The sequence below is a fragment of the Schistocerca americana genome, chromosome 8, assembly GCF_021461395.2.
Source record: "Schistocerca americana isolate TAMUIC-IGC-003095 chromosome 8, iqSchAmer2.1, whole genome shotgun sequence".
Taxonomy (NCBI): domain Eukaryota; kingdom Metazoa; phylum Arthropoda; class Insecta; order Orthoptera; family Acrididae; genus Schistocerca; species Schistocerca americana.
This window is the reverse complement of record NC_060126.1, coordinates 278,097,429-278,118,848: the sequence shown is the minus strand read 5'-3', so window position 1 is coordinate 278,118,848 and position 21,420 is coordinate 278,097,429. Positions and strand designations below refer to the sequence as shown.

The window sequence follows — 21,420 nt, the reverse complement described above, 5'->3', positions numbered from 1 at the left end:
GTAGCTGATACTGGACGCTCCAAAATGTGGAAACTGTCTGGACTCTTGTGGAATTCGTGAAATTTTTCATGGTGAGATGCCTCACGAGAAAGAGCTGAACAAGTTTGATATTTTTATTGCATTGTAAAGTTTGATATTTTTATTGCATTGTATGGGTGCACTCGGTACTTCATTTTCTTTTCAGTTTTTTGAGCTTTTAAATAATAAGCCACAATAACGTACTCTTCAGAACTGACCGTCATTCTAATTAAAAAAAAAAAAAAAACGAGAACGTGATTTGCGCTGTCTTTTTGCTTGTCGTGCGGCGAGTCACATCGCATATCATATCATCTAAATTTTGAACCGCACCATAGAGTACTTTTTTTCGTCGACGTAATTTACAGTAACCTTTCGTGATTCATGGTTTTTTCGCTGTCCTTCAGACATTATGCCTCCTTACAAATTCTGTCAACAATGTTCCTATAGCAGCGCATGCAAAGTGCAGCATCTCATTCATGGCCGTTACCTGCATATCAAGAGTCGCCTGGGTACTACAGTAATCGTCGTCCTCCCTCTTCACCTTAATGAGCCACATGCTTACTTGTTGTGAAGCGTGTCGAGAATCCTCCCCAGAACAGCCGTCAGCTTGGCCTCCAGTTGCGGCTCTTCCAGCTGCAGCCTGTGGCAGCTCTCAAGGAACAAGTTCTGCGCCAGCATCAGCATCTGGAAGCTCGAGTCGAGCTTGCGGCCGAGTTCAGACATCCGCCGGTGCACGATGCCAGCCAGCACATCCATAGACTCCTGCAGCGAACCTGTATGACATACCGATGGGTTATACGTTGAACTTAGAATGTCTTCATATCGTGTTTGGTTTAGTTATTTGACTCAGCATTCGAGATAACATCGTTTTCATATATTCCGTTAGTCAACATCTACAACGTCTCTCTCCCTCGATTAGTTCACAATTTGGCATCGCATAAAAAAAATGAATTATAGGTGGCAGTTGTATTTTGTATTTCGTCTTCGTTTAGAAGCTTGTGTTATCTCCGTGGTATGTGTGTCGTAATGGCTGCACAAAGGACAAGGGCTCGATCCTTGGTAGCACAAACGTGTTCACATTAATGGAATCATTTCAAGGCAAAATACAAAGCTTAGGCTGAGTTTCACTGAAAATTGACACAAGAGGAAAAGGAAGAAGCAGAATATTTTTCGGAGGTCAATATTCTATATTATGATAGCGACACGCCGTTTAGTTTAGTAGAAAAGGGAATGATGATTATATTTGGGGGCATGAATTTTTCTGTAGCGCTGTTCGTGGCATTCATACTTGGCGGTAGGCACAATTTTCTAGTCATCTTTACGCGCTCACTGTGCGCTGAGAACTGAGAAGAGCTACGTGAAGCTCTCTGGGCGTAAAGGAGACAATCCCAACACATCTGTGCAAAGCTACACGGGATTTTCTGTTTTGGCTAACTACAAGCGCCGGAACGAAGAGGAAGAACGCAGTACCAGAGTAGGTGGCGAGGAAACAGCCAATAGCCCGCTGGCAAGGACCGCACGGCGCCAGGAGCGACCTCTGCAATAAGTGAATAAAGCGCCTCTCCTGGCATCCTCGGCCGGACATTAGTGGACAGCATTAGCACGTTCTAGCAGTGTGTGCTACGAGTTTTGTTATTAGTGATCGACAAACTGTGTGACAAACATGGTTGAACTCTGACTCGGTTGCATGTTGCCCATCGCTTGCGACACCTTTGTAAATAAAAGTATTGTCAACGTGCTTTATTGAAATAAAACTACTGATGTTATTTGCTTGCATTGTTGTATAGCATTCCGAGAACGCAGCATCTCTTAGGCACCCTATACGAGACGAGTTGGCAAGTCCCAACATTTTCATTGTGGTTTCAATTTCGCGAACGATGGTTCCTTACTTTCCGAATAGCCCTTATAATTGGAAACTTCACAATTCGTATGTTCATTTGAACACACTTGTGTAGTGTTGTAAGCCGCCCCCCCCCCCCCCCCCACACGCACACGCACGCGCGGGCGCTCCCTTATTTTCTAATAGTAAGTGACCATCTTAACTGTTACTTGGCAAAAGTCTGAGGTTAATCACGACTGCCTCCTGGGAAATGAAAGCTGAAGCCTATGCCATAGGATAGGGAATCTAAACTATCAGGCTGATTTTTCCAGTTTAGCAGGATATGGCAGCACAGCAGAAGAGAATGTTGGCGTTAAGTGACCATAATGGCCCTGCTTTTTACAACCCATTTTTCCTGAGGTGTATACGCGACATTGTATACTCATTAAAGTTTGACTGTGGAATATTTAGTATCATAGTATTCTGTTCTGTTTAGGTCAGGTCTGTCGCAAGAAGAGTTCCCTGCTCCTTTTATTTTACATTTGCGTCTCGTTTTTCTTCTTTCGTGGGGCGCTGTTTTCACAGTGCTAACATGTGTGTTTGGCAGTCGTCTCTCGAGGAAATTGAAGGAAGTTTTCGTAGTTGCAAATCAAGCCTGTCGTCAAATGCATAAACCTGTGGTGAAGGAGATCGCAGACATTGGGTGGCTTGAGCTGTGTCTGCTTTTATCTCCCAGAAGTATCTGGAGAAACGTTGGAAAGAGGCATAACCTGGTAGCCTCTGTGCTGCACACGAGACAGTAATTTCTCGTTGGTGTGATGAACACTGCGTTATAGACAGGCAATATCTATTCTCTCATATCTGGAAATTGAGTACTGTTGTATTTATCAGGTACCAAAATACTCATAACGTTTTTAAAATTGCATTCTAATTTCGTACGTAAAGTTGAATTATTTGAATGATTGAAGCCGTTGTTATTTAGGACCTTCCAGGTGGCACCAACAAACTCGCATTACATAAATTGGTGATATGGCTGCCTCGACAGTAAAGATTTGCGCTGATATCGGCAACTATTTTTTCTTTACACAATCCTCCAGTATTTATCGCCACGAAGTTATTCTCTTTCTGTTAAGAGAATGAATGAAGCTACTTGCGCCTTATCTAGCTTAAAAAACTTAGGAAACCATTTCCCGTAACTTTAAAATTTTCATCTTTGAGGAACATTTTCTCAAAAACTGCTAACAGTTTATCAATGAAATTTATACACAATATTGTTTACTACTTTTCCTTCATTTTTATAACAAATTATAAAAAAAATTGTATAATTCAAGAGTTATAGAAGAAAAAGTGCAAAATTTTAGAGAAAAAATAAGCATCTGTTTAAAAAAATTGTAAAACAAAAATATTTCTTAACATGGCATTATAACTTTGTAGAAAAATATTCACTGAACATGTAGTCCAAATTTCAGAGCAATATGTTTAATGGTTTTAGAAAAAATGTTCCTTCTATGTGCTAAAATTAACATGGAGGAGATGGATCGTTCCGGTTCCCCTTAAAGAGATGATTTTTATCACGTGCATGCAGAAGGGGACGAATCTGAACTCTAACAACAATTATTTCTTGGATCATCAGGATTCTTTGCTGAGTGCCCAAAAATTTGGAATCCTTGCCTCCAGTGGCCCATTAACATTCACAGTGCAAACCACTTCAGATGTTTGTCGTATGAGGTACACGTCGTGTTTATAAAGAAAACGTTTTCATTAATTCACGGTATGGATGACACGGCGGCTGGTCAGTACCGTTGGGCCTTCATGGGCTGTTCGGGCGGAGTTTATACGATTAAATACTCTTTCGTCTCTTCGGTCTTAATGTTAACAGTGTACAGTGTTAGTTGTATGTAAGTAGGATATGGTGGTAAAGGATGATGTATGCATGTATGCAGAGTTGGACGAATAGTACTTCGTGTGCGATGTACTACGGGATGCTGTGGTAGAGCGACAGAACCGTGACCGAGCGGTTCTAGGCGCTTCAGTCTGGAACCGCGCTACCGCTACGGTCGCAGGTTCGAATCCTGCCTCGGGCATGGATGTTTGTGATGTCCTTAGGTTAGCTAGGTTTAAGTAGTTCTAAGTTATAGGGGGCTGATGACTGCAGCTGTTAATTCCCACAGTGATCAGAGCCATTTGAACCATTTGAAAGAAATTACATAGTTATATTTACACCAATGACGAACAATAATTAAATATAATTAAGAACAATACGTAGGTTAATTGAAGAGTTTCAGAAAAATAAATAGAATCTTCTTAGTGTCAAGTTCGTTAAAACATCGAACGTATATTGAAGTGAAGTGCATTGGCGGAGCTGTTACATACGCGCTTTGCAAGAAACTGCTCTTAAAATAGCGATAAAACTTTCTAATTTATTTTATGACCATTACTTGCATTCATAGGAGCAAGGACGTACATGGCATAATACACTGGTAAAGAATCATCCCTCGAGTAAGTTAGAATGTGCCTAGCGTGCCTACAGATATAATTTGTTCCTATGTCAGCATCACAAGCGTCACCAATGCATCCAGTCTAATGCTTCCGTCTTAGATACTTCAGAATGGTCGAAGGCCGAAATTGTACAACCGTACGTGAAATAAAGAGAATGACCGCTGAAAGCACCACGAAATCATTCAAAAAAGTTTCGGAAGTTGTGAGGGATATTTAAGTATTTGGGTATGAGACACCCGTGGTCCCTGGTGGTTCGTTACGGAGTACTTTTATTTAACTTTGTATCTGTATTGCACCGAACATATCCACACAACAGTGGAAATATCGACAGTATGTATTCTGTGGATGTTTAGAACCTAGACTTCGGCATCAAGCTTGCATTCAGTACTGCTCGGATTTTATTTCCGGTAGTGTTAGTTACACGCTGAGGTAACAAAAGTCATGGGATAGCGATATGCACAAATACAGATGGCCTTAGTGCCGCTTACACAAGGTATAAAAGGCAGTGCATTGGCGGAGCTGTCCTTTCTACTCACACGATTAATGTAAAAAAGGCTTCCGACGTTACTATGACAGCACAGACTTTGAACCCGGAATGGTAGTTGGAGCTAGAAGCGTGGAACAGTCCATTTCGGAAATGTTAGAGAATTCAGTATTTCGAGGTCCACAGGCTCAAAAGTGTGCCGAGAATACCAAATTTCAGGCATCACCTATCACCATGGACAACGCAGTGGGCGGCGGCTTTCACATAACGACCGAGAGCAGCTTCGTTTGCGTAGAATTGTCAGGGCTAACAGACAAGCAGCGCTGCCTGAAGTAACCACAGAAATCAATGTGGGACGTACTACGAACTTATCCGTTACGGCAGTGCTGCGGCACGTGGCGTTAATGGGCAATGGCAGCAGACTACCGATTCGAGTGCCTTTGCTAACAGCACGACAACGCTTGCGGCGCCTGTCCTGGGCTTGTGACCATATCGGTTGGACCTTAGACGACTGGAAAACTGTGGCGTGGGTAGATGACACCCTATTTCATTTGGTAAGAGTTGATGGTAAGGTTAGTGTGTGGCGCAGACGCAACGAAGCCATGGACCCAAGCTATCACCTATACAGTTTGGAAGTTGTTGGTGAGTCCATAATCGTATGTACTGTGTTTACATGAAATGGGCTGTGTCCTCTGGTCGGACTGAACCGATTTTTGACTTTAAATGGTTATGTTCGGATACTTGGACATTTGCAGCCATTCATGAACTTCATGTTCCCAAACAACACTGGAATTTTATGGATGACATGTCACCGGGCCACAGCTGTTCGCGATTGGTTTGAAGAACGTTCCAGACAATTCGAGCGAAAGATTTGACCACCCATATCATCCGACATGGGACGTAATCGAGAGGTCAGTTCGTGCGCAGAATCCTGCAACGGCAACACTTTCGCTAATATTAAAGCCTATAGTGGCAGTATGACCCAGTATTTCTGCAAGGGGCTTCCAAAGACTTCTTCGGTCCATGCCATGTCGAGCTGCTTTACTACGGCGGGCAACAGGAGGACCGACACGATTATAGGAGGTATCCCATGACTGTTGTCACCTCAGTGTATTACTCTGTGACGAGCCATTGGAGACAACGGGTCCCTGATACTAAAATACTCTGAATATATCTCTGAACACCGTCCAAATAATGTCTGAATTCAGGTGTATGCAGTATGTCGTCGTTCAAGAAACGATACCCCGTAACTGGCTATTCTGATTCTAGAGGTATCAGTAAATTACCATAATTGACTTAGCGCATACGCTGTTAGCGCGGGAACGGTGAAATTTAAGTTATTGCCATGAAAATGAAGCTGAAATAATACCGAGTAACAGAGTAAAAAAAAGTGTAAATTTCATGTAACTGCAAAAGAATGAAACAACGTGCAACTGGAGCTTGGTTGCTCCATGAGGCTGTGCGCGGGCTGTACTGTTGTCTAGCGAAGTTGCAACTCCAGAAGGCTACACGAAGGGCAGAAGAGGATCGGCGATTCGTGCTGTGGCCGGCAGCTGTCACTCACTTTCAGAAACAAATCTCCACTTTCATACGCTACTTTCAAGTGAGCAAGGATTTTCTTTCTGAGCGAAAAAATCGTCTTCCATCAACTGTAGCTTGTACTCGAGATACTTTACAATCAATGACAATGTGCTGTGGCTGTCCGCGCTTTTGGATTTACGCGGCAGACCTAAACACTGATTCACGCGGTATTGTTTCTTCAACTACAATATATAACGTTAACCTTTTTTAACACATCAATATGACCCAGCAGCCACTGATAATTAAGACACAAATGAATTACTTGCTTTGACTGCTAGTGGACATTGTTTTAAATCAATAGAGAAAGTTGAAAATTTGTGCAGGACCGGGATTCGAACTCCCAGGCCAGGAGACACGGGTTCGAATCCTGGCCCGGCACAAATTTTCGTCTTACACCATTAATTTCCATCAATGCCCTCTCGCAGCCATTGTCAGTAATTCATTTGTGTCTTGACACTTCAGTATTGCAAGTCAGCAGAGGCAGAGAGAGACTCTGAACTGTACTGTACTGACTCGTCAGGCTCCTTCGCTGAATTTGTGCAAATAAGAAAGGTCGTGCCTCTAGTGGCCCGTTACCTTTGCCACTATGTGCCTCAGCAGACATGTATCGTTTGGATTTTATGTCGTATCTGTAAGGAAAAAGTTTTCATTGACTAGTGATAGTTGCTGTACGTACGTCGCTTACAGTGCAACGGAATGTAATGGAAGAAATGCACAACAAAATTTTGAATAGCTGTTCTCGCAACAGAGGGAACATCACGACCATAGACATCTCTGTACGTAGACACTTGTGTGAATATAACCATTCCGCGTGAGTGTTGGGATACATGCCACTGAGTGTATGTCAAAAGATCTGATATGAAAGAAACGTGAAAAAGAAATTTGTGGTCAAAGTATGTGATAAGTTGGTCACACGTGACAAGTTGAAACCGTGAGCTGGACCAGAACTCTAACGCGGAAGCCAACCTTTCCCATGTAGTGAGCAAGTACCCCCTCCCCCCCCCCCCCTCCTTGCTCTAAGCACATCCATATGCTTACGCCTATGCTCAGAACCCTTCACGTACAAAGTTGCGCAGACTTCTGGGTAATATTATGCGCACATCTGGGCTTAGACATCGCCGATCTGTTTCCAAAGCGACCGGCAGCGAGTGCACTCACCTACGGTGTCCTGCTTCTCGCGGTCGGCGTGGAAGGCCCCCCGACGGCTGAGGGACCGCAGTCCATCCTGCAACTCGCGCCGCGTCGCATTGGACAGAGACATGGAGTCCTTGGTCAGCGTCTCCAGCACCTGCGTGCGCCGCCACAGCTCGTTGTACATGTTGGTCACCTGCGGACACGCACACCTCACTCACTTCCAGTCGTCTGAGCAACGAGGAAATGCAACAAGATATACTACAGCATTCTTCATGGGCAGCTGGAATTCGATTATTTAAAATAAATATCCGTTCACAACTATCTGTTAAAACTTCAACAGAACGAGATGAATAGAAATCATTTATTTTTCGTCTCTGGGTGCGGAGATTAATATAAGCCGTTCACTAGATAGTGCACGCTATACAGATTGAGGTCCGCAGCTCGTAGTTTAGGGGCTGCTTCTGGATATGGGATCCCGGGTTCGATTCCCGGCCAGGTTTGGGATTTTCTCTGCGTGGGAACTGATGTTTGTGTTGTCCTCATCATTTCATTGTCATTTGTGATTGTGGCTATAATGGGCTGTGTAATAAAATTGGACTGTGTAATAAAATTGGACTGTGTAATAAAATTGGACTGTGTAATAAAATTGGACTGTGTAATAAAATTGGACTGTGTAATAAAATTGGACTGTGTAATAAAATTGGACTGTGTAATAAAATTGGACTGTGTAATAAAATTGGACTGTGTAATAAAATTGGACTGTGTAATAAAATTGGACTGTGTAATAAAATTGGACTGTGTAATAAAATTGGACTGTGTAATAAAATTGGACTGTGTAATAAAATTGGACTGTGTAATAAAATTGGACTGTGTAATAAAATTGGACTGTGTAATAAAATTGGACTGTGTATGGGCGATATTGACTGCGCGGTTGAGCGCCCCACAAACCAATCATAATCTCGATAATTGAGTCATATTGCTGCTAGCACAGAAGGGGGACGAAACTGCCTCTTCAGCGAATGGTATACTTCAGTATGTCGTCATTCTTTGTACTGGCTGTCGGCGCGACTGTCGAGAGCAGGCTGGGCAAGACTCAAGATTACCAGTGCATTTGGTCGCGACAACATCGTGAGTTCCAAACGCAAGGGACCAAGGATGAGCTAAACTATTGACCACGGGGTCATTGTTGACGACCGTGGATAGCAACAGCAGATTGATAGACAACACTGTGGCCAGTCAGTGCCCAATTCAATGTCAGACAGCATCAAACAATGAGAAATCATACTACCCAAAAGCACGGCCTTGCTATAGCGCACGACCGTTACCGCCACACATGCCATGTCTAATCTGAAGTATCCGAACACCTATTAGTGGACATTAATACGGTTTATGTCCACTCTTTGCCTCTACGGCTGCTTGAGCTCAGTTAGGAACACTTTCCGTGAAGTCTGTGGAGGAATGGCAATACATTCTTCCTCAAGAGCCGAAACCATAGAAGATATTGATGTTGGAAGCTAGGGTCTGAAGTGAAGTCCACGTTCTAACTCATAACAAATGTGTTCTATTCTGTTGAGGTTGTGACTCGTAGCAGGCCGTTCATTTCAAGAATGTTATTGTCCACAAACCACTGTCTCACAAATGCTGCTTTACGACAAGATGCATTGTCATGCTGATACAATCGTCTTCTTCAGACTATTCCCCTATTTTATGCAGTACACAATGCTGTAAAACGTGTTCATCCTTCAGCATTTTGTGTCTTCTTAAATGCGGCAAGGCGATCACATGCTAATCACAAGAGAAACCCTTACACAGTTACACCACCTCCTCCATACTTCGCTGTTGGTGTTGCGCATAATGACGGGTGAGGTTCTTCATACATTCACCAAACCGAACCTTCTCTCGGATTGACACAGTGATTCATCTCTCCAAATCCCTTGTTTACAGTCGTCCACTGTCCAGTGGTGTCGCCTTTTAGACTACGTCACGCGTCGGTTAGCTTTGACGCTCCTCCATGAGCAGCCTGCAGGCTATCAAGCGAAACTACTCTCGTCACCCTTTGGTCTCTGCTATCCATGACCTTCTCTCTGCCCTTGAGCGTGCCGCCTGTTCAGTCGTCTTTCTCTGGGTCCCAAGTCATGTGGACATCCCAGGGAATGAACTGGCTGACCATTTGGCTAGAGAAGCAGATACTTATCCCCATTTCCTTTCATGATTCCAGCTGCTGATATTCACATCTACGTCAAATCTCTCTTTGCCCAAAACTGGAATGCCATCTTCGTAGCAATAAACTCCGCACGATCAAGGGGTCTACTGCTGTTTGGCGCTCTTCCTTCTGCTATACTCGGAAGGAGTCCACTGTTTTATGCCGTTTACGCATTAGCCATACCCGGCCTACCCATTGTTTCCTCCTACGTAACGACCCGCCTCTACAATTTGGTTGTGGAGCCAGACTGACGATGTCTCACATATTGGCTGAGTGTCCCCTTCTTTCTGCCCTTCGTGCTAAGTATAGTCTTCCCGATTTCTTAAATTTAATATTAGCAGACGATTCCCGGATGGTTGAATTGGTCGTCAGTTTCCTCTGTGAAAGTGGTTTTTCTTTTCAAATATAAGGTTCTACCTTAGTCTTGGAGCAGTGGCAGGTTGGGGGCGATTGGGATTTCTTTTACACTCTACTCGGTCTGTGACCCCATGACCGCCCCCCTTTCTTCTAGTTTTTAGATTTGGTCTCACCATTTATGCCTTTACTGTGTATGTTATTTCACTTCCCTGACAGGATGCGTCCACTTTTAGCAGACCCTCTTTCTTCTGTAATTCACCTTGGAATCGCGGGATTGATGACCGCGCCATTTGGTCCCACAACTCAATCAATCAATCAGTCAAATGTGTGATCTTAGCTGTCTGCTGCACACTTTGAAACTCTTGCCTTCGCCTTTCCACTTGACAGTGACATCACCAACAATCGACTTGGGCAGAATTGTAAGAGTTGAATGTCCGTGATGGATTTGTTACTAAGGTGACGTCCAACGAATAGCTCACGTTATAAGTAACAGAGTTTCCCTGATCGAGCCATTCTGGTGCTACTGATTCTCCACTGACATCAAAATACTCCTCATTTCCTTTTATAGTGGCTGGTCCGCCTCTCGTGACATCTAACGGTCGATTCCACTTTACATAGGTTTTTCAGGATATTTTCAATCAGATGGCATTTTCCAGCCCAGTGGTATAATCCCGCTGTGAGTAGTAGGGTAGCCACCGAGCTTTCAGCTATTGATTGATATTGGAGTAGTGGGAAGTTTAACCATGCCTCATGGGTCAAAGCGAAGCTGGCGACCGTTATTTGAATTGACTTAGCAAGCTTAGCTGTGCAGTTAATTAATCTGGGTCTGCCAATAAACATTTTCGATTAATTTTGCGGCTCACTACGTCGCGTTATTTGCCTCGCGCTCCGCATATCGCTATAAAGGCATCCTCTCACAGGACGTGGAAAGCATTCATGGACGAGGCACTGGTAGTTCAATGACGTCACAGCGTCGGATTGCACGTTTGAGTACAGTGCAAAGCTTGAAAGGAAGACTGTCAAGTTATATTTTTGCCTCGTGGAGAGGAATGTGACCAGTGAGATACAACATCGGTTTTACGTTGCAAGTAGAACATAGTAGACGCCATATTGGATTAAGTCACATAGTTGAACTCTGTATTTGGTGGCTTTGGTATTGAAAGTACGTGCTACGAATAGAACCTGTTTCCAAGCAGCGGCACGGTGAGGATCTCGAAAACGTATCTTTTTTGGTGCGATTTATTATAGTATAATAACTAAAGTACATGTATGTAGTAAAGGCTTTTCTTATTTGGTGCTTTTTGTATAATAGCTTATGTCCTGTGAAACTACGCAGTTTCAGTGCTACGATGCATTGGTGATTTATCAAAAGGGCGTCGTTTTTGATACGAAGCGATACAATTAAATATCAAATAATGACGTCTATAGTTACAGCCTTCAGACATTCGTGGAAATTATACAACACACAACTAAGACACTACCACAATGTTAACCTGTAGCGTAGATTGGAGAGTCGTGAATTGCAAAGGGAAAGGAACAGGTTCGCGGTTGGCTAATCTATATTTTTTTCACCTTGAGTTTTCTAAATGATTCTGGGGCTTTCTTATTAAATTTAATACTGTAAATAAGAATGCTCTTCGTTCAGGAAAGAGTTTCTTCGTTTTTGTGAATGTGCCAGCGAACATGGGTCGATGAACTGCAATACTGCAGACTACATCACTCGATGTTTCACTCGCCGCTCAGTGAAGTTCATGCTGTAAGGGGGACAACATATTTAGCATGTACTCACGGGAACAAATGTATATCTTCATAGACTCAATCAAGCAGCAGCAGTATTTATTTAGCGCTAAAATACGAATTACCACAACAGACATTCGCAGTTTTCTCCGCTCTTCTTCGTCGATTGCGAAGAATGTTAAGGCACCTATTTTACGCGCGTCCATTTTCGTAGGCTGTGTGATTTTCTCTCCAGATGCAGATTTGCGATGGTAAATCGCGGTGAGGAACACGTTCTGAGGGATGTTACCAGGTCGTTTCGGAGAGTGCAGCAACAACGACGGGTGCTGTGTCTGGCATGCTTCGCGGTGATAACGCGGCGCGTGTGGGGACGGCTTGGGAGTGCATGCGTTGTGGCCGCGGACGCTTTTGCGATTTCCGCGCCCCGCTACAGAAACTCCGAGGATGGACGGAAGGAACGTTTTACGCTCTGTATGCAGGTTGCAACATTCAAAACGCAGTTGCTAAAGCGATAGTAATATCGTAAGCGTATTAACCCTCCTGAACATTAGGTGAAAGATAGAAACACATTCTGCCGAAATAATGCAGATAAGTGGATAGTCTCCGTATTTCTACAGTAACTGAGCCGAAAACCGTCGTCTATACTAATATACAGGGTGTTACAAAAAGGTACGGCCAAACATTCAGGAAACATTCCTCACACACAAATAAAGAGAAGATGTTACGTGGACATGTGTCCGGAAACGCTTAATTTCCATGTTAGAGCTCATTTTAGTTTGTTCTTCCATCTACGCTCAATGGAGCACGTTATCATGACTTCATACGGGATACTCTACCTGTGCTGCTAGAACATGTGCCTTTACAAGTACGACACAACATGTGGTTCATGCACGATGGAGCCCCTGCACATTTCAGTCGAAGTGTTCGTGCGCTTCTCAACAACAGATTCGGTGACCGATGGATTGGTAGAGGCGGACCAATTCCATGGCCTCCACGCTCTCCTGACCTCAACCCTCTTGACTTTCATTTATGGGGGCATTTGAAAGCTCTTGTCTACGCAACCCCTTTACCAAATGTAGAGACTCTTCGTGCTCGTATTGTGGACGGCTGTGATACAATACGCCATTCTCCAGGGCTGCATCAGCGCATCAGGGATTCCATGCGACGGAGGGTGAATGCATGTATCCTTGCTAACGGAGGACATTTTGAACGTTTCCTGTAACAAAGTGTTTGAAGTCACGCTGGTACGTTCTGTTGCTGTGTGTTTCCATTCCATGATCAATGTGATTTGAAGAGAAGTAATAAAATGAGCTCTAACATGGAAAGTAAGCGTTTCCGGACACTTGTCCACATAACATATTTTCTTTCTTTGTGTGTGAGGAATGTTTCCTGAAAGTTTGGCCTTACCTTTTTGTAATACCCTGTATAAAAGCAAGACGTTGGTAACGAAAATCTCTAAAAGTTCTTGACCGATTTTCTTCCAATTTTTCTCTGAACGCTAATAAACATTCTGACGGGCATAGGTCCATTGATCGTAACCGGGCCAAATATCTCACGAAATAAGCGTCAAACGAAAAAACTACCAAGGACGAAACTTGTCTAGCTTGAAGGGGGAAACCAGATGGTGCTCTGGTTGGCCCGCTAGATGGCGCTGCCGTGGGTCAAACTAATATCAACTGCGTTTTTTTTAAATAGGAACCCCCATTTTTATTACATATTCGTGCAGTACGTAAAGAAATATGAATGTTTTAGTTGGAGCACTTTTTTCGCTTTGTGATAGATGGTGCTGTAATAGTCACAAACGTATAAGGACGTGGTATCACGTAACATTCCGCCAGTGCGGACGGTATTTGCTTCGTGATACATTACCGGTGTTGAAATGGACCGTTTACCAATTGCGGAAAAGGTCGATGTATGGCTGTTGTGATCAAAATGCCCAACGGGCGTGTGCTATGTATGCTGCTCGGTATCCTGGACGACATCATCCAAGTGTCTGGACCTTTCGCCGGATAGTTAAGTTATGTAAGGAAACACGAAGTGTTCAGCCACATGTGAAACGTCAAACACGACCAGAAACAAATAATGATGCCCAACTAGGTGTTTTAGCTGCTGTCGCGGCTAATCCGCACATCAGTAGCGGGCAGATTGGGCGAGAATCGGGAATCTCAAAAACGTCGGTGTTGAGAATGCTACATCAACATCGATTGCACCCGTACCATATTTCTATGCACCAGGAATTGCATGGCAACGACTTTGAACGTCGTGTACAGTTCTGCCACTGGCCACAAGAGAAATTACGGGACGATGACAGAGTTTTTGCATGCGTTCTATTTAGCGACGAAGCGTCATTCACCAACAGCGGTAACGTAAACCGGTATAATATGCGCTATTGGACAACGGAAAATCAACGATGTTTGCGACAAGTGGAACATCAGCGACCTTGGCGGGTTAATGTATGGTGCAGCATTATGGGAGGAAGGATAATTGGCCCCCATTTTATCGAGGGCAATCTAAATGGTGCAGTGTATGCTGAATTCCTACGTAATGTTCTACCGATGTTACTACAAGATGTTTCACTGCGTTGCAGAATGGCAATGTACTTCAACCTGATGGATGTCCGGCACATAGCTCGCGTGCGGTTGAAGCGGTATTGAATAGCATATTTCATGACAGGTGGATTGGTCGCCGAAGCATCATACCATGGGCCGAACTTTTACCGGATCTGACGTCCCCGATTTGTTTCTGTGGGGAAAGTTGAAGGGTATTTGCTATCGTGATCCACCGACAACACCTTACAACATGTGTCAGCGCATTGTCAATGCGAACATTACGGAAGGCGAACTACTCGCTGTTGAGAGGAATGTCGTTACACGTATGCCAAATGCATTGAGGTTGACGGACATCATTTTGAGCCTTTATTGCATTAATGTGGTATTTACAGGTAATCACGCTGTAACAGCATGAGTTCTCAGAAATAAGTTCACAAAGGTACATGTATCACATTGGAACAACCGAAATAAAATGTTCAAACGTACCTACGTTCTCTATTTTAATTTAAAAAACCTACCTGTTACCAACTGTTCGTGTAAAATTGTGAGCCATATGTTTGTGACTATTACAGCGCCATCTATCACAAAGCGAAAAAAGTGGTCCAACTAAAACATTCATATTTCTTTACGTACTGCACGAATATGTAATAAAAATGGGGTTCCAATTTTTAAAAAACGCAGTTGATATTCGTTTGACCCATGGCAGCGCCATCTAGCGGACCAACCATAGCGCCATCGTGTTTCCCCCTTCAAGCTAGACAAGTTCCGTACTTTGTAGTTTTTTCGTTTGACGCTTATTTCGTGAGATATTTGGCCCGGTCACGATCAATGGACCACCCTGTGTATGGTTTTTTTCCCCCTCGCAGATAATTTCAACTGCGACAGCAGAGCATTTAAATCATTCGACATGTCGTTTATGCCATATTACACTCAGGTGACAAAAGTCATGGGATGCTCCTGATATAGTGTCACGCTTTTTGCCACGCCTAGTGCAGCAACGGGACATGGCGTGGACTCAACAAGTCGTCGGAAGTCCCCTGCAGAAGTACTGAGCCATGCTGCCTATACAGGCGTCCATAATTGCGAAAGTGTTGACGGTGCAGGATTTTGTCGACGGGCTGACCTCTCGATTATGTCCCATATATGTTCGATGGGATTCACGTCGGGCGATCTGGATGGCCAAATCATTAGCTCTAATTGTCCACAATGTTCTTCAAACCAATCGCGAACAAGTGTGGTCCGGTGACATGGCGCATTGTTATCCGTAAAAATTCCTTTATTGTTTGGGAACACAAACTCCATGTAAGGCAGAAAATGGTTTCCAAGTAGCTGAACATAACTATTTTCAGTTAATGCTCGGTTCACTTGGACTAGAGGACACAGTCCATTCCATGTAAACACAGGAGACACCATTATGGAACCACCACCAGCTTGCACAGTGGTTCAAATGGTTCAAATGGCTCTGAGCACTATGGGACTTAACATCTGTGGTCATCAGTCCCCTAGAACTTAGAACTACTTAAACCTAACTAACCTAAGGACATCACACACATCCATGCCCGAGGCAGGATTCGAACCTGCGACCGTAGCAGTCCCGCGGTTCCGGACTGAGCGCCTAGAACCGCTAGACCACCGCGGCCGGCAGCTTGCACAGTGCCTTGTTTTTATTCTGAAATAGTAATTACAGTGTGTGTGTGTGTGTGTGTGTGTGTGTGTGTGTGTGTGTGTGTGTGTGTGTGTGTGTGTGTGTCACCTCTGTATATTGTTACTCGGTATATATAATTTTAAACAAAAATTATATACACAGCAGTTTGCTGTTTTGTCTTCTTCCCCGCAGTCGATTTGTGAACTGAAAACAGGAATGTTGTATTTATGGCTTTTCGGTTTATGATTAGACTTTCGCTATGGAGTCTGAATCGTCCGAAACTTCGTAGCTAATCCTACCCGTTCGCAGATTAAAACTGTGTAAAATTCTGTCATTGAAGCTACTATCTTCCCATATGCAGCTCTTTCGCATACCCCATACGCAAATGATCCCAACCAATTTATCCATTAATTTTAAGTGACTTCAGTTCCCAATCAAAGTTTCGTTTGCAGTAACAGTAAATAAGATCAGAGAGGGGGGCGGGGGTGAGGAGGAGATGTACAGAGGGGGAAAGGAAGGAAATGGACATGGAGAGGGGGTGGGAGCAGCAGATGGAAGGAGAGCGGGAGATGGGGTGGGTGTTGGTAAGAGAGGAGGTGGTGGCGGTTCTAACAACCCTACCACAACAAAGGTTAAAATTTTAATAACGATTGTGGTGTTGCTCACGCTGCTAAATACTGCATTATCGGGCAACAACAGTCATATTATGTGGCAGGTGTCATTAGAGCACAGTTAAGTCATTTCATGTAATAATGAAAAAACTAGGCACTCATCTTTTTGTGTTTCCCACGCTGGTCTCGTCGTAAAATCATGGCTCAATCGTTGAAAATCTAGGTGGTTATGATTCCAAGCTCGGATGCAAAGAGGCCTAGGTTTTATTCTGCTATATTCAAAAGTTTTGTAGATGCGCTTCTCAAACCATTCTTGGAGATTAAACCTTTCAAATTTAGCACAATGGTGATGTAAAAAAAAATAATCAGCACTCCGAATTTAAGTTACACTTCCTTTTAATTGCAATATCACGTAACTCACAAAACATCACTTCACAATACAAAACGTACTTGAAAACATCTTCCTCACATTTTATAAGCTAACTACAATATCCGTCTTTCCAACATGACGTCCAACACTTGACCGTCTCAAGGTCCGACTCTCTAACAACTTAACAACTAACTAACTAACTAATAATCGCTTACGCGCCCAAAAATCAGAGTTACAAGTACGTCAAAGATCATAGTGACAAGAGAAAGAGTACACATAAGAATAATATCATTGCAATATAGACATATCGATGTATCACAAATGAAATCAAATCTGAATGTTGTCTCAGAAATATGTCAACTACTTTGCAGAAACACAGTAGAATATAGCTGGTATCGAGAGGTTCAGGTGAGGTGCCGTAATGGTTGCGTAATTCAAGTACCATTACACGGTGGAGGAGGACAGAAAGACCCGGGGGGGGGGGGGGGGAGAATTAGATTAGGACGTAGATCCGTACATATTTAGCAGTTGCGAAGCTTTGCCGGGTTCATTGGTAATGGATAAAATAAAAACTCGGCAGCAGAGCGCTGACTTGCCTTGTTGGCGAGGTTGCTGACTTGCTTCTCCATGGCGACGACGACCTTCTCGACGTAGTCGCTGGGGTCTGGCACGCCAGGTCCGGAGGACGCCTGGTCGCTGGCGTCGTGCAGCTCCGTGCTGGCGGAGGCCAGAGTCCGGTTGAAGTCGTAGCGCAGCTGCGCCAGCGACGACGCGATGTCCTCCAGCCGGTGCGCGCTCGAGCTGGCCATCGCCGCCTGCCGGACCAGGGCCGTGTCCCTCAGTAGTAGTAGAGCGCGCCGCGCGCCGCGCGCTTCCACACACACACACACACACACACACACATGAATCATAGCGACTATAATCGAGTGTCAGGTCGAGTTTGCGTCTATGTCCTGAACTCAGTCTGTAGTGAGACTGTGCCCCCTCAAACCCCACTTGAAGCTGTGGCTGTCAGAATAACTACGACGCAGGAAATAACTGTATGCAATGTATATCTTCCTCCAGATGGTGCAGCACCGCTGAGCGTATTAGCTGCATTGACTGATCAGCTTCCTAAACCTTTCCTACTTTTGGGAGATTTTAACGCCAATAACCCCTTGTGGGGTGGCACCGTGCTAATTGGCCGAGGTAGAGATGTCGAAAAGTTACTGTCCCAACTTGACCTCTGCGTCTTAAATACAGGTGCCACCACACATTTTAGTGTGGCACATGGCACATAGTCGGCCATTGATCTCTCCGTCTGCAGTCCTGGCCTTCTCCCATCTCTCCACTGGAGAGCTCATGAGGACCTGAGTGGTAGTGACCACTTTCCCATCGTCCTTTCACTCCCCTCGCGTCATGCCCACGGACGCGTACCCAGATGGGCTTTAATCAAGGCAGACTGGAGTGTGGACCTCAGAGCTCTGTATTGAGTGTATCTCTATTTTTAGTGGCCATTAACGGCCTAGCAGCAGCTTTAGGGCCGTCCGTCTCACATTCTCTGTATGCAGACGACTTCTGCGTTTCGTACTGCTACTCCTGTACTGGTGTTGCTGAGCGGTGGCTACAGGGAGCCCTCCACAAGGCGCAGTCATGGGCTCTATCCGACGGCTTCCAGTTTTCAGCTGCAAAGTCGTTTGTTATGCACTTCTTTCGGCGTCGTACCGTTCATCCGAAACCAGAACTTTACCTTAATGCCGACCTTCTCAATGTAGTAGAGACATATTGACTCTTAGGACTGGTTTTCGACGCCCAATTGACTTGACTTCCTGACTTTCGTCAGCGTAAGCAGAAGTGCTGGCAGCACCTCAATGCCTTCCGTTGCCTGAGCAACACCAGCTGGGGCGCAGATCGCTCTACGCTGTTGCAGCTGCTCTATAGAGCCCTTGTTCAATCCCCCCTTGACTATGGGAGTCCGGTTTATGGTTTGGCGACGTCCTCAGCGTTGCGTTTATGCGACCCAGTGCACCACTGTGGGGTTCGAATTGCGACGGGAGCTTTTAGGACGAGTCCGGTGACCTGCAGCGTCCTACCGGAGGCAGGAGTCCCTCCATTGAAGGTTAGGCGTGTACAACAACTCGCCAGTTACGTTGCACACGTTCGTAGTTCTCCTGCACATCCGAATTACCGTCTCCTTTTCTCACCAACGTCGGTTCATTTCCCGCATCGGCGGCCCAGGTCGTGGCTTACAATTGCTGTTCGCTTCCGATCGCTTCTATCCAAACTGGAGCCCGTGCCTTTACCACCTATACTCGAAGTCCATTCACGAACGCCTCCATGGTGCACACCTAGGCCACAGCTTTGTCTGGTTCTTTTGCATGGCCCTAAGGACTCAGTTAACCCCGCAGCTCTTCGCTCTCATTTCGATTCTCTGGCGTGTTCAGGGGCTCTGAAGTGGTTTACACCGACGGCTCGATGGCTGATGGCCTCGTTGGCTTCCCCTACGTTCACAGGGGCCATATTGAACAGCATTTCTTGCCTGAGGCTGCATTGTTCTCACTGCAGAGCTGGTGGCTATATCCCGTGCTCTTGAGCACATCCGTTCATGCCCTGGGGAGTCGTTTCTTCTGTGTACTGACTCCTTTAGCAGCCTACAAGCTGTCAAGTACTCAAGTACTACCCTCGCCATCCTTTGGTAGCCACCATCCACGAGTCAGACCATGCTCTGAAGCGATCCAGTCGTTCAGTGGTGTTTGTGTGGGCCCTGAGACACGTTGAAATCCCAGGCAACGAACTTGCTGACAGGCTGGCCCAACAGGCTACGCGGAAACCGCTTCTGGAGAGGGGCATCTCTGAAACTGAGCTGCGTTCGTTATTTCACCGCTATGTTTTTCGGCTTTGGGAAACGGAATAGCGTAACCCCAGTACGCCCAATAAACTGCGTGTCATTAATGAGACTACGAATGTGTGGAAGTCCTCCATGCGGCCCTCTCGCAGTGAGTCTGTTGTTCTCTGCCGGCTCCGCATTTGCTTCGCTTGGGGCACCCACAGCTATCTTCTGTGCCGTGAAGACCCACCTCAGTGTCGGTGTGACGCCCGATCGACAGTGGCCCATATTCTAGTGCACTGTCATACCTTGACTGCCCTGCAACGAAATCTTCGGTTACCGGACTCATTGCCGCTAATTTTATCTGATAACGCCTCATGGGCTCATTTAGTTTCACGTTTTATACGTAAACGTGGGTTTTAACATTTGATCTAAGTTTTCGATGTCCTTTGTCCCTCTGTGTCGTCCACCCTAGTGCTTTTAGGGTGGAGGTTTTAATGTGTTGGAGTGGCTGGCTTATCCTTTTTATTTTCGTGGTCAGCCAGCCATATGTAATCGGCTGGCTTCTCCTTTTTATTTTCGTGGTCAGCCAGCCATATGTAATCTGCTTTCTTGTTTTAATCTTTTCTGCCTGTTTCTTGCGTCTCTTTGTGGTTTTCTTGCCCTCTTTTGTTCCTTGTAATGTTTGTTGGCTTTCTGTCGTTCTTCCTTCCTTTTGGTTTTGCGCTCTACGTCTCGCTTGTTTTATTTTTTCTCTTTTATATTTATTTTATCAATAGCAAGGGACCAATGACACCCTCACCTCCTTTTAAATCAACCAACCAACATACTGGATACTAACATATTGCGCAGAGACAGAATAATATATTTGAATTTCAGTCCACAGTAAGTACTGTATAGGCCAATAATCAGACTCCGATGGGTGTAAGCTGCAGTATTAAATCACAACCACCAAAGATAAACTGAGTTTTCAAACTGCACTTTTTTTTCTGAAACAGATCTATGAAGCGTCTAGTCGGCCGTAGCATATGTTACCATGAAACATACATCAAAAGTGACACAGTTGGCATTTCTTACTGAGTGCCTGTAGTGCTGCGTTTTTAATTCGGGGATTATGGAACGTGGTTGCGTGACGTAACAGGCTTACACATTCAGTCTTCATTTACATACCGTAACTGTTATCTGTGTTATGCAAAGGAAACGAAACTACCTTGGCTTACAGCAATTGTCGATGGATTATATAATATGTGTAGCGCATAGTTAAAATTAAAGCTTGAAGACAAATGCATGCTGTCACACTGTCATGCATTAAAATGCCAACTGTAAGCAGGTTTTCCTCTGAATTTAATATCAAGCTGTTATATTACATAACACAACTGCATGAATTGATTTATTGCTCATAAACACGGTGTTGCCCAGGCCGTCTCAGTTACCGCTGGACATCAGAATTGCTTTTTTGACAGTTTAATGACCTTAATTTATTGACATCTTGAAAGTATTTGTGAATCTCTTCGTAATAAAAGTTGGGTAGCGGCTAGGTGTAATTAACAGTTTCCGTGTCGGATTTGTTGATTAAAGTACACTAGAAATTCAGATACTTACCCTTT

General features: G+C 44.6%; 2 protein-coding genes across 2 annotated transcripts in view; one reads left to right on the top strand and one right to left on the bottom strand.

Moving 5' to 3' along the window:
* Positions 1-21,420, bottom strand: part of LOC124544747 — a 233,705-nt gene that overhangs the window by 15,881 nt on the left and 196,404 nt on the right. Inside the window, exons 5-7 of the mRNA XM_047123408.1 lie at positions 17,604-17,822; positions 7,560-7,728; positions 581-791 (exon numbers count right to left, since the gene is read on the bottom strand). Coding sequence (XP_046979364.1) covers positions 581-791; positions 7,560-7,728; positions 17,604-17,822 — 599 coding nt within the window. The remainder of the gene's footprint in view (positions 1-580; positions 792-7,559; positions 7,729-17,603; positions 17,823-21,420) is intronic.
* LOC124544748 (Golgi-associated PDZ and coiled-coil motif-containing protein-like) overlaps positions 1-21,420 on the top strand; it is a 136,801-nt gene that overhangs the window by 51,949 nt on the left and 63,432 nt on the right. The window lies entirely within an intron of this gene.